General features: G+C 38.8%; 1 protein-coding gene across 2 annotated transcripts in view; it reads right to left on the reverse strand.

Annotated features, from left to right (window-relative positions):
• The window catches only part of LOC149569667 (S-adenosyl-L-methionine-dependent methyltransferases superfamily protein), a 33,634-nt gene extending 16,662 nt beyond the window's left edge, over positions 1–16,972 (reverse strand). Inside the window, exons 1-2 of one of the 2 annotated variants that reach the window (XM_089817777.1) lie at positions 16,780–16,972; positions 16,629–16,687 (exon numbers count right to left, since the gene is read on the reverse strand). In XM_089817777.1, the coding sequence (XP_089673903.1) occupies positions 16,629–16,687; positions 16,780–16,840 (120 nt within the window). In that variant the 5' untranslated portion in view covers positions 16,841–16,972. Of the gene's footprint in view, positions 1–16,628; positions 16,697–16,779 lie in introns of both variants that reach the window. The other variant, XM_089817776.1, reaches the window with a different exon arrangement.
• Positions 16,973–17,532: the final 560 nt, after the last annotated feature.

Here is a 17,532-nt window from a genome sequence, read left to right on the forward strand (position 1 = left end):
TTCATGCATGAATGATACCCTATCATGGTTATGTATCATCAATGATATAAATGGCATATTCCATGTTCTAAAAATCTATTTAATATCTCATTGATTCGGTCTGTAATAGACATCAGTATTCTGGATTCTGTACACAACTAATGCAACATCATGGAAAATATATAAACAAGGTACGGTGGCATCTGAACTTATTCTATACATTCTACTAGAAACACAGCAAACTTAGCACTAAGAAAGAATGCAAGAAAGATAAGGAAAATACAGCACGACAATATCTTACGTGACACTATTTCTTTTCGGATTCTCTGTGGTCGGTGAATGGACTCAGCTCCTTGCACAGTATCCCGCGGATTCAAAATGTGAAGGTATTATGGAGAAAAACAAAAAAATGCAATGGTTCAATCGGATTAGCCTCTCCACTCTATGTAAACATAGAGAACAAAGAGCCAATTGCCAAGAGGGAAGAAAAGGATAAAGGATTGCCCTAAGACACGATCATGAGACTCCTTAAAAAAAAATTGGTTTGGCTCTTCGGCTGCCATTAGTTACAAGAAACTTTTTGAATGCTTAACAATTCGGATTTTTAAAATTAGGAAAAATAGAGAGGAGTAAGAAGTTGAAGAGTTTGGTTTTATTATTTTATTGTTATTGTTCATTCTAATTTACGTTCATGTGTATGTATTGATAAGGTGGCATCATTAGATTATAGCTTATAATTTATTGGTGTCACCGTGTGTTTATATACATATGTTCGTATTCGAGTGTGAATAATAATGATTAAATAATAAATTCATTAATAATTCCTCAAAAGTATGAATTATAGTTTTTATTTATATTATTTATTATATTATTTCTTCAATAGCTCATGCGATTCCATTAATGCAACATGTTAAATCCTAGTATCCTTGCCAGGGTAGTCTTAGGTTAAACCTGTCGATTCAAATGACTGGACCATTCGACCATCCCCTTCCAATGATCCCTCTTAGCAATGCTTCCCCTCTCTTTAGTCTTCTTCTTGCAATCATTTAAACAAACATTCTCGCCAAGATACTAATTCAAGATATATTAATTGTTAATCCAAAACCATTGTCAATCTTCTAGTGACCGTTAGAGATTTCATCAACGTATAAATAACTAACTCATTTCCCATGATTAGGAAGAAATAAATTGATACAACTATAATTAACTAACTTACTTCACATGATCATGAAGAGGTAAATTGATACAACGGCTATAATTGACTAACTCACTTCACATGATCAAGAAGAAATAAATTGATACAACGGCTATAATTAACTAACTCACTTCACATGATCAAGAAGAAATAAATTGATGCAACGTCTATAATTAACTAACTCACTTCACATGATAATAATTCGTTAAACCAACGGTTATGATCAAAATAAAAATTTAGGACAAAAATTTGGGATGTAACATCAAAGGTCTTAATCATTGCTTGGAGAGGGCCTTCAAAATCCTTGATGCAGAATATTGGCATCTGTATCATCCATTCAACTTGCACGTGCCTCAAGTTACCTTTAATAATCTGGTTGTCTAGTGTTGTTGCACTCTCGAACCACCACCTCTGGCAATCCAAACCATTCAAGCCTTCAAACATTATAGTTTGTGGTGTCACGTGCTCTTTGGCAGGGGTTGCAGATGCTCTTGGTCTCCTTGTCTTCTTGCCTTTGTCCATAATGCCTACAACTTTTATGCCTAAAGGCAAAATCGGAGCGTTCTTGATCATCCTGGAACTCAAACTTGGCAAGTCTATATGTAACTTTGTTTTCCAGGAAGCGGTTCGCTTTTCGGTTGAATCCATAACCATCTTGCTTTTGTCCATCTATGCAATAACTAACTCTTCCACTAGTTGTACGACTTTGTTTTCCAATTTTCTATGTATGCAACTTGTTCCTTGTCCAACGATTGACTCCAATGGCTAGCTTTTTCTCCACAGCTTGCACTCACTTTTATGTGCCCCCACTATGTCTCAATGGTGAATTCCTTACACGGCGTTGTCTCCTAAGCTTCTCTTGATTCATCCAAACTTTTGAAATCCTTTAAATCCACAAAGTTACTTGATACAACTTGAACAATCCCCTTCCTTCAAAAGTGCCTGAGGCGCATCACACCATTCTCGCAATGCAAAGGCTCTTTCTTTCAATAAAAAATATTAGTTCTTCCACGCATACCGTAAACAAATTTTCCCATTTCATATTGCAGTCTCGTGCGCCTGTTTTTATTTGGTTTGCAGCGGTCTTTTTACTAACAATGACTTCTGCTTGCTTTTTTTTTTTTTTTTTTTTTTTCAATTTTTTTAAATTGTTTTATTATAAATTTTTAAGTATTCGCCTCTTTTGGGCAACCGGTGTGAACTCTACAACCCTCATTTCTCTGATGGTAGATCTTCAATTTCAAACCAGTAACTAGATCTACTATCTCTTGTCCATCAAGAGTCCACATCTTAATGGCTCCATTGTCGCCAACTTCCCGTATTTTGTAGGTCCTAACCATTTCACCTTGAAATTCCCAAGTTTAATCGCATTACACCCATTGTACTTTAGCACCAACTGTCCAGGCTGAAACCTTGTCCGCTTCAAATGTTTATCATGCCATGCTTTACGATGAGTTTGTGCTACCTTCATTGCCCATTACGCTATTAGCCTTCGTTTGTCTAGCTTGTTTAGCTTATACAATCTCTCTCAAAGACTTTCCATATCGCCAAGTCTATCTTCGATTGCTATCCGAAGGCTTGGAACCATAAATTTTGTCAGCACTACCGCTTCTTGCCCGAACATTAGTTGGAATGGTGTTTGTCTTGTTGTACTTTTCTACATTGTGCGGTACACCCAAAGTGTTGATGGCAACTTCTCTTCCCAATCAGCTTGCTCCATCCTACATGACTTGTAGATGACCGACACTAGAATTTTGTCTGTTGCCTCCACTTGGCCATTGGCCCTCGGATAATATAGGCTCGATAGGGAGTGAAAAATTGGGAACTCGGTTGTGAGTGATCGAATCGCATGATTGACAAAGTGACCTCCCCTATCATTGGTCAACTAAATAGGAATGCCATAACATGTGATGATTTGCTCATAAATAAACTTCACCATGCTTATGGCCGAGTTGTCATGCAAACTCCACCCACTTTGTTAAAAACTCAATTACTACCACAACATAGCAGCATCTCTAAGCCCTACTTGGCTTGAGGGGCCCTATGAAATCTAAACCCCACCATTCTAACAACTCTTGGGCATGTGATGTGGATTGAGCAGCATAAAATCTTGTTTCAAGGATTTACCCATGTGCTGACAAGTGTCACAACTAACCACCCACTCTCTGGCATCATTATATAGCCTAGGCCACCATAGCCCTGCTAGGAGTACTTTCCTTGCCGTCATGTGTGTGGTCCCATATGCCCTCCTATCGAGCCTTCGTGGGCTTCCCAAAGGACACTTTGTACTTCCTCCTCCATGACACATCTCAATACTTGATCTGCCCCATCTTGTACAACAGACCATTAATCAGCAAAAACGTTTTGCTCCTCAGTACCAGCTTTCTTCCTTCGCTTGGTGGCATCTCCCTAGGGAACCATGAAGTGGATAAATATTCACCAATGCTTTTGTACCACTCCGAAAGGATCGCTATACGAAAATAATGCGCATCTTAGAAGTCATCGTTGAGTCTTGTTAATTATTGTTAGTTGGACAGCTATTATTTCTGACCCGGAAATAGCAGTTGTATTTATGGGTAGCTTGGACAGCTGTTCGTCCTTATCTATGAATAGCAATAGTATTTATGGGTGGTTTGGACAGCTATTTGTCCACTTGCCAAGAATTAGTAAATGATTATTATTTACTAATTTTAGAGATTCCCTTTTGGACACCTTGCAACCAATTCTATTATTGGCTGTCGAGTTGTCTTAATCTCAGCCGTTGGTTTGATTTAATCTCGGTCGTTGGTTTACCAACAGGAGTAGTATAAAAAGGGGTCATTGGATCATTTGGAGAAGAGGTTTTTTTGAAACGTTTGCAGTGTTAGCAAACAGTCTTGCAGTGTTAGCAAGGGCGCAGTGTTAGCGTGGGGATAGCAGTGAGGAATATCAGCGGGAGAAATTAGGAGGTTTTCGGAATTCTGCCAGTGAGAGGCAAGGAATTTTTGTATCTCTTGATTTGCTGAAGTTTAATATAATTCCTCATCTGTAGAACTGGTTTTCCCTTAGGGGTTTTTCCAGGGACAATTTGTCCAAAAATATTGTGTTCATTGTGTTGCGCATTTCTTTCCGTATTTTATAAGTGAAGTTGCAGTTGTGTTATTTTTCGATATTAGCTGGGAATTTATTTTCAGCAGTTTAATAATCGTTTATGATAGGAGATTAATAATCAGTGACTGCAATAGTTGATTTTTCACAAGTCCTTCCAGTGGCTCCCCCAACCTGATCCGAGATAGTTGATTGGCTATAACATGGCTCTTCCCCAATCACACCATGATGGTGAAAGTAAAATACTAGAGTATCAACAATCATCTACTCACCCTCCCCTAAATGATGGGTTTGTTCACTAAGTATATCGACGCCTGGTAGTCTACCTAGAATGTGAAGGGCACTACCAACAGATACTGTCTGAAATTTTGCATGGCTTACACCATTCTTAGAGCCTCCCGCTCTGTTGTGTTGTAGCTCTTCTTCACCCTCAACAGCAATCTGCTAGCAAAATAGATAGGATGATTCAGGCCATGATCATCGTCTGTGCAAGGGTTGCGCCAATTGCAAAGTTAGATGCATCTACATGCACATGAAACTCTTTATCACAGTTTGGGTATGCCAGGATCGGTACCCCTAGCAATCTCGTCTTCAGTTCCCTAAAGGAGGTTTCTTACTTTGTACCCCAAACATAGGGTTCCCCTTTTCTTGTCAGTCTGTCAAGGGGGCATGAAACTTGAGCAACATTCTTTACGAACCTTTTTTAATATCCAATGTGTCCTAAAAAGGATTTGACTCCACTGACGTTGGTCAACACTTCCATCTCTACTATCACGTGTATCTTGTCTAGATCAGTTGAGTCCTATCTTACATACAATGTGCCCCAACAGCTTACCCTAGGGTCCCATGAATCTACACTTCTTCAGGTTCAACGCTAGCATGGCTTGATGACATCTTTCCATGCACTCCTTAAGTGCTGCCAAATGTGTGTCTTATCCACTGAAGATGGACCAATCATCCAAAAATGCATGAAAGTTTCCTATGGACATTTTATCAAAGATATGAAGAATTATTCTTTGGAAGGTTGCTGGCACATTGCACAAACTGAAGGGCATCCGGTTATATGAATAGACACCATCCTCTACCACGAAAGTGGTCTTCAACTTATCCTCATCCGTGATTGATATCTAATTATAACTAGAGAACGCGTCCATAAATGAGTACATTTTGTGTCCAGCAACTTCTTCAAGTATTATATCAGTGAATAGAATAAGGAAGGGGTCCTTTATAGTGACAATATTCAAGCAGCAGAAATCAACACAAATCCTAATCTAGTTCACCTCCTTTAACGATATCACAATGGGTGAGATCCATTCACTTGTCTCAACTCTAAATATGATTCCTACCTCAAGCATGAGTTGGAACTCTTCATCAACCCTGGTTGCATAATTCTTGTTCATCTTGTACGGTCTCTTCCACATAGGTACCACTCCAGGCACTAGAGGTATACGGTGTACACACAACTCTTGTGGTACACCCTTCAAGTCCTTGTAACTCCACTCAAACACATCTTTGTACTCTGTGAAGATTTTGAATGCTATCGCCTTCAACATAGGATCCCAATCATTGCCAACCAGTATGTTGCGTGGATTCTCTTCATGCCTGAGATTCGTGACCCATACGGATGGCTCTTCGTACTTGATTGGTTTCCCTACATCTAAGGTGTGAGCAGAACTTTCATTCACCCGAGCTTCTCCTTTGTATTCCCCAAACTCCAACGGAAATACATCCTTCTCTTCTCCGTCCATTCCTTCCACTCCTAACATATTGCAACTCGAAATAACTCATAATCTTCCATTTGCCAATGAATGAGTCTGTTTAAGGAATCCAAGTCATCCAAACATCCTTCGAGTTCCAACACACCATCATTAGGCTCCATCCAATCTCTTCCTTCGTCCATTCCATCAAACTCTTTGTCGGATTTAGATTCTAAAGCCATCTCCTCACTCACCATTTGTGTATGAAGGTCTATAACGAACTTCCTTCCGCCACTCTTCAAAGAAAGTATGTTTTTCTTCCGATTATGATTTGCCCTTGTTGCTACTAGCCATCTCCTTCTAAGAATGGCATTATACCTCTTCTTTTTCAATGGAATTACAACAAAATCTAGCAAAAATGGTTGGGTACCAATGTTGACTAGCTGAGCTATCAATGTTCCCAAAGGTTTAATTCCATGTTGGTCTGCACTGAGTAAGTTGAAGGTGGGGGGCCACAAGGTAGGCTTCCAAAATTTCTTCCACATCTCCTCCGAAATCACATTTACCTTGGACCCACCATCAACTATGGTATCAGTGAGGATTGTCTTGAGAATACCCATCTCAACGATCATGGGATACCATCCATTGTTCAATGCGAGTAACATAGGGTCTACGGTTGATCTTCCCGAAACATTTGGCTTTCATGGGGTGTCGGTACTTGGTTGTAGGGTGCAAGTATTCAGTAATGTCGTCTTCAACTGGGGTAAGGTGTAGAGGTCTTGTATTTTAATTAAAAACCTCCATTTGCAAAGTTTGCCCTAGTACGCTATTCTCGACCTCAGTTTGTCTAGAGGTACTTGTAACCACACATGAATCCGCCTCACTTTCATTATTTCCTCTTTCACCTCCTGTACTCGCTGCTTCTTTCTACGAGGATCAAGGTACACAGCTTGTTTCACCTTAATACAAGTGACTACCAGTACTACTTTGTCTTCAATGTTGAATAGATTCACCCTAGGCTTCGAGCAATTGGCTTCTTCATGATCTCTGGGACCACACCACCGACACAACTTCCGTGGTGTGTTTTTCATCTTGCAATCTTGGGCGAAGTAGCTCCACTGGCTACACGCCTAACACTGAATCACGGCTGACCCTTCGAGTCGTATTTTATTTGTGATGCAGGAGCATCTTGCATCCAAAATAAAGGGGAGACATGTTGAATGTAAAATTTTAAAAAATAAAAAAAAAATCTAGAGAGAGAAAGTGACGAAAATTAGAGGAGAAATAATAAAAAATAAAAAGGAGAAAAGAAAGGAAAAGAGGATTTTTATTTTCGAGGTGCATAGGTGGCATAAATAGAAAAAAAAAAAAAAAAAAAAAAGTTGTCATTACATTAATCGAGGTGTGTAGGTGGCATCTTAGAAGCTTGTGGAAAGTTTCTTAAATCTTGCATTTAATATTTGTTGTGATCCATAAAGGAAATGTAATTTTCTAATTGGGCCACATGGTGGTGCTTAGTTGTAATTCTAGAAGGTTATGGAAGTTTTAGAAGGTTGTGGATATTGTGTAGGAGGAATTCTAGAAGGTTGTGGATAAGCCATGCATGGGGTGGTAAGTGCCTATTTAAGCAAGGCATATGAGCATTTCTAATCAAGTTTGAGAAGTAGAAGCTAGAAGGCGTGAAGACTTCAAGGTGTGAAAACTCTAAAGGTGTAGCTCTTCAAGTAGAAGTTATTGGTGAAGCTCTTGGTGTGAAGACTCTTATTTAGGATTTCTCTTATGTTGAAGAAGTCATATCATCTTGTGGGTGTTGTAAGGAATTTTCAAGTATAATAAAATTATTTGTGAAGCATTTTTTTTTTTTTTTCTTGGTCTCTATATTGTTGCATTCTTGGTTGTGAGTTGTTAGAGTGGTGTGGCCCTCTATCAAGTGGTATCAGAGCGGGAGTTCCTGAGTGTGTGGACAGATCGCCGAACGTGAGGCAGTTTACACCAGGATTTGCAAAGAAGGTTGATCTTGTGGCTGATTGATCTTTTAGATTGGTGGATTTGTTTAGTGTTTGCTAAATTTTTGGAAGATGCCTCCAAGAAGATTGGACCCCAAGGAAAATGATGACCTTAGTGAAGCGATGGAAGAAAGAATCTTACAGAAGATAAGAGCAGAGGTCAAATCAGAAATTGCATTGATAAAGAGTGACATGATTGCTGAAATTGTGAGTGCTTTGGGTGGTGTACCTAGGCATGTGGGTACTGAAGACAGATATGACGAAGTTGCTGAAGACTTTGAAGCTACTAGTGAGGATAGAAGTGATCATGAGGAGAGACCTATTGGAATTAGGGCTAGTCAGTTTGCTCGACCTGGATCTCAGTTGAAGTTGAAGCATAAGATGGAGGTTTCTAATTTTTCAAGTACTTTGAATCCTGAAGACCTAATTGATTGGATTGGTGAATTAGAGGACTACTTTGAGCTTGAGGGTATTGAAGATCCATTGAGAGTAAGGTTGGCACAAACTAAGTTGAAGGGACATGCTGCTCTTTGGTGGAAGGAACTGCAAAGAGACAGAGAAGAGGAAGGTGAATTGAAGATCACTAGATGGAAATTGATGGTGACTAAGTTAAAGGCAAAGTTCATTCCGGCTGATTATGAACTTGAATTGTTTAAGAGGTTGCAGAATCTGAAACAGAAGGATATGACTATGAAGGATTACACTGAGGAGTTCTACAAGTTGACTATTCGGTCTGGGCATAGAGAATTGTCAAAGGAGAAGGTAGCACGGTATATTAATGGTTTGAGATTCAATATTCAAGATGAGGTTGGTATGCTGAATATTTCCACAGTTGAGGATGCTTATCAGTATGCTTTAAGAGCAGAGGAGAAGCTAAAGAGGAAGAATCAAGGTAGTTCCCGAGGGAAGGAGAAGCAAGATAGTTCAGTACAAGCTAAACCAAAAGTAGAAGGTGAACCAAAACCTATTGAACAAAGAAGAAGGACAGGTGGAGGTGTATTCAGAGGTAATTGTTTCAAGTGTGGTCAAGAAGGGCATAGATCTTTTGAATGTTCTAGGACAGCTACTATTGTGAATGAGGTTGAAGTCCAAGAAAATCAGCCTGAGGAAGGAGAAAGTTTGTTGGCTCAGCGAGTACTAATGGGTAAGAAGACATTGGATTCTTGTCAAAGGACTAGTTTGTTCAAAACTTGTTGCAAGTCTGGTGGGAAAGTTTGCAAGGTGATTATAGATGGTGGTAGTACTGATAACCTTGTTGCTGGGGAGATGGTTCAAAAACTTGGTTTGAAGAGATTGAGACATCCTTGTCCTTATAGAATTGGTTGGTTGCAAGGTGAGCATGCTTTGGAAGTGAGAGAGCAATGTCTTGTTGATTTTCAGATTGGGCAGTATAAGGATCAAGTATTGTGCGATATTGTGGATATGAACAGTTGTCACGTGTTACTTGGTAGACCTTGGCAGTATGATTGCAGGGCTATGCATGATTGTGTTAGGAATGTGTTTACTATTGAGAAAGGTGGTAGGAAGTTTTCCTTGATTCCTTTGCAGAATGAAGCGCTCGGTAGGAGAAACCTAAGTGTTGGCAGTCGAGTTGAGTTGGCAGATTTTGAGAAGATTGAAAATCAGCATGGGAAGCAAACCTATAGAACACCTGTGGTGGATGTAAAGGAGAAGAAGAAAAACAAGGGAAAGAGTGTGCAAGTTGAAGATTTGGAGGACATATATGTGAAGAACCAGTTTGGGATTTATGTATTGAATCCCGAAAGATGTTCTTCCAGCTATTAGAACATCTTTTCGGACCTGGGGAGTCTGATGCAGGAGCATCTTGCATCCAAAATAAAGGGGAGACATGTTGAATGTAAAATTTTAAAAAATAAAAATAAAAATAAAAATAAAATCTAGAGGAGAGAGAAAGTGACGAAAATTAGAGGAGAAATAATAAAAAATAAAAAGGAGAAAAGAAAAGAAAAGAGGATTTTTATTTTCGAGGTGCATAGGTGGCATAAATAGAAAAAAAAAAAAAAAAAAAAAGTTGTCATTACATTAATCGAGGTGTGTAGGTGGCATCTTAGAAGCTTGTGGAAAGTTTCTTAAATCTTGCATTTAATATTTGTTGTGATCCATAAAGGAAATGTAATTTTCTAATTGGGCCACATGGTGGTGCTTAGTTGTAATTCTAGAAGGTTATGGAAGTTTTAGAAGGTTGTGGATATTGTGTAGGAGGAATTCTAGAAGGTTGTGGATAAGCCATGCATGGGGTGGTAAGTGCCTATTTAAGCAAGGCATATGAGCATTTCTAATCAAGTTTGAGAAGTAGAAGCTAGAAGGCGTGAAGACTTCAAGGTGTGAAAACTCTAAAGGTGTAGCTCTTCAAGTAGAAGTTATTGGTGAAGCTCTTGGTGTGAAGACTCTTATTTAGGATTTCTCTTATGTTGAAGAAGTCATATCATCTTGTGGGTGTTGTAAGGAATTTTCAAGTATAATAAAATTATTTGTGAAGCATTTTTTTTTTTTTTTTCTTGGTCTCTATATTGTTGCATTCTTGGTTGTGAGTTGTTAGAGTGGTGTGGCCCTCTATCAATTTGGCTTCTATTCTTATTACCTCCTCTTCCTCCTCGCTGATTATTTCGGAACCCGCCAGATGACACATTGTTTGTTTATTGGTTGGTAGTGGCTGCCCCGAAGGTAGATAGTTGTTCCTGAGTGAAAAAGCACTTGTGGCCCTCTCATCTTTATGTTAGATGGACAATCCTTGGTGGAATGGCCCATCACCTTCCAGATGTCACATAATGACTTTTTTGGACATGGTCCTTTTGTGTGCCCACTTTCTTTGCAATCCATACACCACAATTCTCCTTCGTCATTCTACCCTGTGCCTCCTTTCATTGTTTTGAACTCCCGCATCATGCGTTCCATATCCTTTTGTAATGCTTGCATCTTTTTGTTGGATTTATCATCACCGCTACTACCCTCATCTGATGATTCATCACTCTTGGATGCTGACTTACTTTTCTTCTTCTTCTTTACTATTTTACTTTCGCTTTCCAAATCCATAGCTCTATCATACACATCATTGTTCAACATCAGCAGTACTATCCTCATTTTTCTTCTCCGAGATGCGTTCAATCTATCGAGGAACCATCTCTTCTTCAATTCATCCACCGGTTGGGTTTCCATCTTCTTGAGCAATTATTTCAACCTTCTGTTATAGACTCAGACAGTTTCCTTCTTCCCTTGTTTAGCACTGTAGATCTCTACAACGATCTCATTATCGTGCCGAAGCAATTTAAATTTTTCTAGATCATCCCATGAACCTATATTTGTTTTGTCCATGTCTAAATAACAGTTGATGGCAATACCTCGTAGGGTTGCAGGAAATTTTTAAACCCATTTGTCTTTATCAGTAACCCCATTTTCCACCCAGATAGTTTCGCATGTACAACAATGTCTGACAGGATCTTCCTTCCCGTCACTAGTAAACTCAGGTAGTTTTTGTTTCTATAACATGAATCTTCTCATTTGTCCTCGACCAGCTTGTGTTCCCGAACTGCTAGGATTGGATCAGGAAAGAGTTCCCTAACTGCCGTGCAATGTCCTCCTGACACTTCTCCTACCTCAATGCCTTTGGCTTTCTTCTCTTTCTCATCCCCTTTGCTTCGGTTGCTTCTACCTCGGTTTCCGTCCTCCCGAGGTGTGTTGGATAGGCTTAAAAATTGTTCACGTGCCTCTTTGATCCAATCCAATCTCTGTCGTGTCTCCTCCAAAAGTTCCTCACTACTTCTCGCTCTTCGGTGTTCTAGCGAACCAAACCATTCCCCTCCTATCACTACACCTCCCGCAGCACCCTCGTGGTCACCCTCCGTGACACCTTCATGATTCCCTTCGGCGAGTTGCTTTAACCTTCATCTTCGTTTGGTTTCTTGTGCTGGAATTAGGGCTTGGTGTTTAGTGTCTACAACATTGATTTGTTCCCTTCAATTTCTATCCTTATTTAGTGTATTTGGCATATATACTTCTCATTCATGAATTTGAAACAACATCTATAAAAAAAACACTTTTATTTATGTATATTCTTTGTACATTATCATGAGTCGTCTATGCGACCGTTATAGAGTTTAGTGCTCTTTTCACTCAAACTCTTCTGACATTTTACTCACACTCCCATGGCCTAGGGCTCATGAGTTAGACCTCCACAGTTTTCATCACGTTCCTCAGATTCTCAAGGGTTGCATTCTAGGGTGTTTGGGAGGGTTTTCTACCTGCATTGTTCCCGCTCGATTTCCTCTCATTGCCTTCTCTGTGCCAGAAACGCTTGTGCTAACAATTGAGGAAATTGATGCAACAAGTGGTTTGCAATGAGGCTCACATTTAGTGAGTCCCAAACGGTGTCCTCGGAAACCCCTTCACATACGGCTTCTCTTTGTATTAAGGTTTAAATACTCGCGCGGAACAAAATATGAAAGTTTGTGGTTAATTCATGCTTGCCTTCGTATAGCTCAATTATTCCATTTTCGTTAGTTCTCACATTCTCCTTGAGAGCTATTACCATTTATTTTACTCTTTGTATGTTATTGTTCATGTCGTACTCCCCAGATTCAAAATCAACAACAGCATCAAATGTTTGCCATTACTAGATAATTAGGTTTAATGCATAACAGAAAAGTAAAGAATGTAACACTGAGTTTCATAAAACTGAACTGTTGATTCCATTAATGTTCATGTCAATACAATATAAGATAATGTACTTCTGATTCATATCTAATGTCGCTCAAGCGGATGTACATATAGTACCCGAAGGGTTGCGAATCAACTATCGCATTCCAACTACCTTCAGTATCGGACAACTAACACACTTAACTAATAACTATTCCAAAAGGTTTCAAGCTATTCCCAAAGGTTTACAAACTATTCCCGAAGGTTACAATTATTCCCAACAATACCTTTTCTTTTGCTAGATCCATCCTGTGAAGTGCACCTAGAACTGCAAAATTTTACATGTTATCAAAGCACATGGGAGCTAGAGTAAGAAGCACAACCAATCCAATGCAGATATTGAAGATTAGAGCTAATCAAGAATGGAATTTTTACCGCCTTGGGGCTTGGGGGTGTCTCTTATTGTGTTTTTTTGATCACGAACTGAGATAGAGTTCCATTTATGGGGCTTAATCATGTTTGGTAAACATTTTGTCCTCCTTTTATCAAGCTAAACTCACAGAATAACGTGTATTACTATTTCTGAGGATACTCTACATCACATAGAGCACATTAAGTGCCCTTTTATTGCTTGGACAATCATCCAATAATTGTATGGAGACATTGAATCTTCATCTGAAAGTGATGTTTTCTTGGATGAAGAGGCTCCTGTGGATCATACTAAGATTCCTTTCCCCCTGTCTTGTGTGGATATATCTTTTCCAAATGATCATTTTATTGGTAGCTTATCTATACCTATCGATTCTTCAAAATTCAGAGTTGCTTGCTTGAAAGCTTCCAGGGATTCTTCACAGCAGGATCATTTATGTCTTCTAAATTTGGTTCATTGGGATCCATTTCTATGCGATATTGCATCATTTTTTCGTAGAGTTCCACATCACTGACTTGGACGACACCATTGAGGACCTTCACATCCTCTTCTGTGATAGCTCCTATGGAGTTAATTGATCTTCTTCTGATGTTACAAGCACATCTTCAGAACTTCTTGTTCTCTCTTTGTCTATATGTGTTTCCATTGTGGCAATACTAAATTCTCGTTGGTCCAACTATCACCATACATCCATGGTCATTGTTCTAGAATCCTCTATGGTACCCGATTTCTCCTATCAGGATTTGTCATGCTGTGGTATTAGCCTGGAGAAATTTCAGTAATATTTGTAGGGGTTGTCTTTGTCTTTGGACAGTGACCTAGTTGGTCTTCCTCAATTCTAGTTTTTCATCTTCAATGGTGTGGCTTAGAATACCTGATCTAATTATGACAACTATCAGCATTGACATGGAGGCTACTCAACAGTTTTCAAAGACAAATTTGTATTCCACTTCCAACCAATTTGTATCTGGTCCAGGAGCACCTAGGCAAGCCTATGGACACAAGAAGACTCAAGGCATCAAGGAGGGCTTCAAGGCACCCAAGGAAGTCAATTGGGACATTTTTAAGCCAATAATGGCCATTTGTAATGATTATTTCGATGTAATGGTTAAAACTTAAAAGTTCTAAAGGTCCTGATGAGAACCTTAGGATGTAATTGGTTGTAAGAAGCGCCAATAGTGCCCAAGGGAGTAAGAGTAGACTAGTAAGGTCCTAGATGAGTTAAATAATCCTAGGAGAAATAAGGTCCAAAGTTTGATAACTTAGAATACATAGGAAAGCAATTAAATAGGAGTTCAAAATTCAAATTTTTGAATCGTAACGGTTAGTATCATTTAGGAGGGAAACAATATTTAAGGGCTTAAATGGATTTGTAATCACTTAAAACCGATTGGAATCAGTTGAACCAGTTCAGATGAATTCTATATACCCTGGTCAAGGCATAAGGAGTTGAGTAGTATGGAGAGGACAGCATTTGTACGGACTGTGGTATTTTAAGGCAATAAAATAACTGATTTCTGCAGGTTTCCTTATGATTGTTTGATTGTTTATGCTTTTGTGAACTTCCAATGGTTTGAGGAACATTAATAAGCATCTGTGGGAGCATTGTGCATGACTTGAGAGTTCATTATATTATGATTCTTCATTATATCTGCTGACAGGCTCAGGGGTTTAAGTTACTTGTAACAGTTTTGATTGCTCCAAAGATCTAATGGTCATTCCATGAATGCCAAAAGACTGACTCTCATGGAATGACCTCGATCTAACATGTCTGATAGTTATCTAGCCTTCTGATGTGCAAACAAAGTGGAAATTGCTGGTGATCACCATACTCATTTGGTTGAAGGAACCCTAATTTGAAGGGTAGGTTATTGCAGTGGGCAATCTGCCTTAACAAGAACACCTTTTTGTGATTGAATCCATTAGTATATGTTGGAGGGGATGGTGAAACCACTTTTGTTTGATTAGAATTGGGTCTGGAAGGCGTACATTGAGCAGGCCCTAGTTTTTTAGGGTTTTAGAAGGCAATTTGGGGCTTTTGTATGTGGAGAGCCAGTAGAACCAAATTGATTGCATTTTCCTCTCACTGGAGTCATTTTATAGCTCTGTTGAAAGAACCAAGGAAGGGGTTGAGTATTTGTTATGGTTGCTTTGTAAAAGTGAGGTAATTTAGGCCTCAAAACTGTCACAGTCGGTCAGATTCTTGAGTAGGTCCAAAACAACATACATTGAGTTTTTGATAAGTCATAGTATGTCCAAATGGGTGTCAGAATCCATGACTTGTTTCAAGACTCTTTTGAAAAGTTTTTAAGAAAAGTGGGAAAAACAGTCATTACAGACCTAATAGGGAAGTAGGCCTTTAGAACGGCATTTTGGGTTTGCCCATAAGTTGGGCACTTGAAACTTTGAAAGTTGATTTTGTTGGTTGGATTGGGTGAGTAGAAGCCCTTAGAACCTTTGTGGGTCATTGCGAAGGTTGAGTCCATAGTTTGGGGCATTTGAGCCATTTGTTGCATTTGGGAACATTGTGGAATAACATAACATTGTGAGCATTTTGAAAAAATTTGGTTTGAAATCTATAAGCCCTAGATTGCTCTGCATCAGTGTCCAAATTGGGAAGCATTCCTGCATTTGTATTTGGTATTGTTTCTTCCTAAGGGAAGGAATGTTGTTCGACAATCATGGACCATCTTCTACATAATAGCTGTCATGCAGAGTTAGTGAAAATTTGAGGTAGGTTTTTGACCCACCGGCTTTTCCTTCTTTCCTATTTCCTTTCATTAGGTTTGTCTCAGTTAAACTTGAGGGGGTTAACTCCAATCTGCATCTTACAGTTCTGTCCATTAATTCGAATCTGCAACTTAAAGTTGTCTCCATGAATTCATTATATTCAATGCATAAGATAAATAAAGATTCTCACCATATTTTTAGTTTAAAAAATAGTTCTGCTTTGTGATATTTCACTGCTATTTCGGTAGTTTAACTTCATTATAAATAGTGCATTTTGCACAATGGCTGATACAAGAGTTTCATTTTATTCTTTAGCTGCTCTGTTCTTTCCTCTGCAAGCTTTTCTTTTTTTTCTTCTGCTAGAACCATCCTATGCTGTGCAGCTTCAGCTGCACAATTTTACACCATACACAATCCTTGGATCGACAAGGAAGCCCATTATTAAATTTTCTTCTCAAGGGTTTCATCTGATAGAATGTACTTTTCCAAATCTGTAAATGCGTAGAGGTTCGTGCAGGGTGCGGAATGCCCAAAATTTGGTAAATGTGTCGAAGCTTAACTAGGTGCAATTTTATATTATATATATTATACATAAGGTAAAGGTAAAGTTGACTATTTAATGAATGGGACCTCATACATCTATGAGGTTGTGACCTAGAATCATCTTAAGTTGCCTATAAACTCAGAAAATGTAAACATTCTTGAATAGGAAATATAATCATACCATTTCCTCAAAACACCCTCAGGATACTGCAATTTTATTTAGAAAAAGAAAAAGAGGAAGAGAAAGATTGTTCTACTTGATTTATCTAGATACAAGAGAATATTATATTACGTTTTACAGACATTACCATTCCTGGAAATGAGTGCTCTCTCTCCACATATGTATTTGTTTGGGACTTCTCAGAATCTGAGGCCGCTGCATTAAAAGTTAAAATACAAAGTATTCAGATAGCATTCATACAGAGGCGAAATGAACAAAGATGTGAGATACAGTGATACCTGAGAGTTCATCTTCATCATCATTGAAAAGAGAAGATGGAGAGAAAAGCGCAGTTTCCATTCTATATAGCGTGTTTGAGGAATTAAGTTAAGCCTCGCTATATTTCCGCAGTTCACCTAAGGCGAATACGTCCGTCTGCAATAGGTTATAATTCTACTTCATTCATGATGCACTTTAATTTATTAATTAATTTTAAAATTACCGACAATAATGTTATATAAAAATAAATTGTTTATGCAGGTGCATTTTGGCTCCCGCACAGCCAAAACCAAGATAAGTTATTCCACATGTGTTTCTGCACTTCATCTCTTCTGAAAATACATTATAATGGTTGCATTGTATTTCTAGTTTGTAGTACTGTTCTATATGGTTCGGTCGTTTGGGGACCATCGTTGCTTATTCGGATTGGGCCTCCATTAAGCATATTCAAATTTTCTTCCTTAGACAAATTATCAGATGTCATCGCTCCATCTCCCACATTATCATTTTGGTTGAGTTCGGAGCTCATCCCTTTAGGTTGGGGGCTATTTTTGACCTGATATGGTTTCTCCACCATCTTCGTTGCTTTGGAGACTCCATAGATGGCTAGGACAGATACTCTTACCTTGCATATTGCTCATCAGTTGCGCTTGCCAAATATAACACCTCTGCGAGAGTCCGTTGTTGATATGCCCAAGCCACATCCCTTATGAGTTCCATTGGGATAGACATTGATCGTCTCCCCCCTCTCGGTTCTCATTAAACACTCCTGC

This window comes from Cupressus sempervirens, chromosome 3 (genome assembly GCF_028749045.1).
Source record: "Cupressus sempervirens isolate cs-2001-9-10 chromosome 3, ASM2874904v1, whole genome shotgun sequence".
NCBI lineage: Eukaryota > Viridiplantae > Streptophyta > Pinopsida > Cupressales > Cupressaceae > Cupressus > Cupressus sempervirens.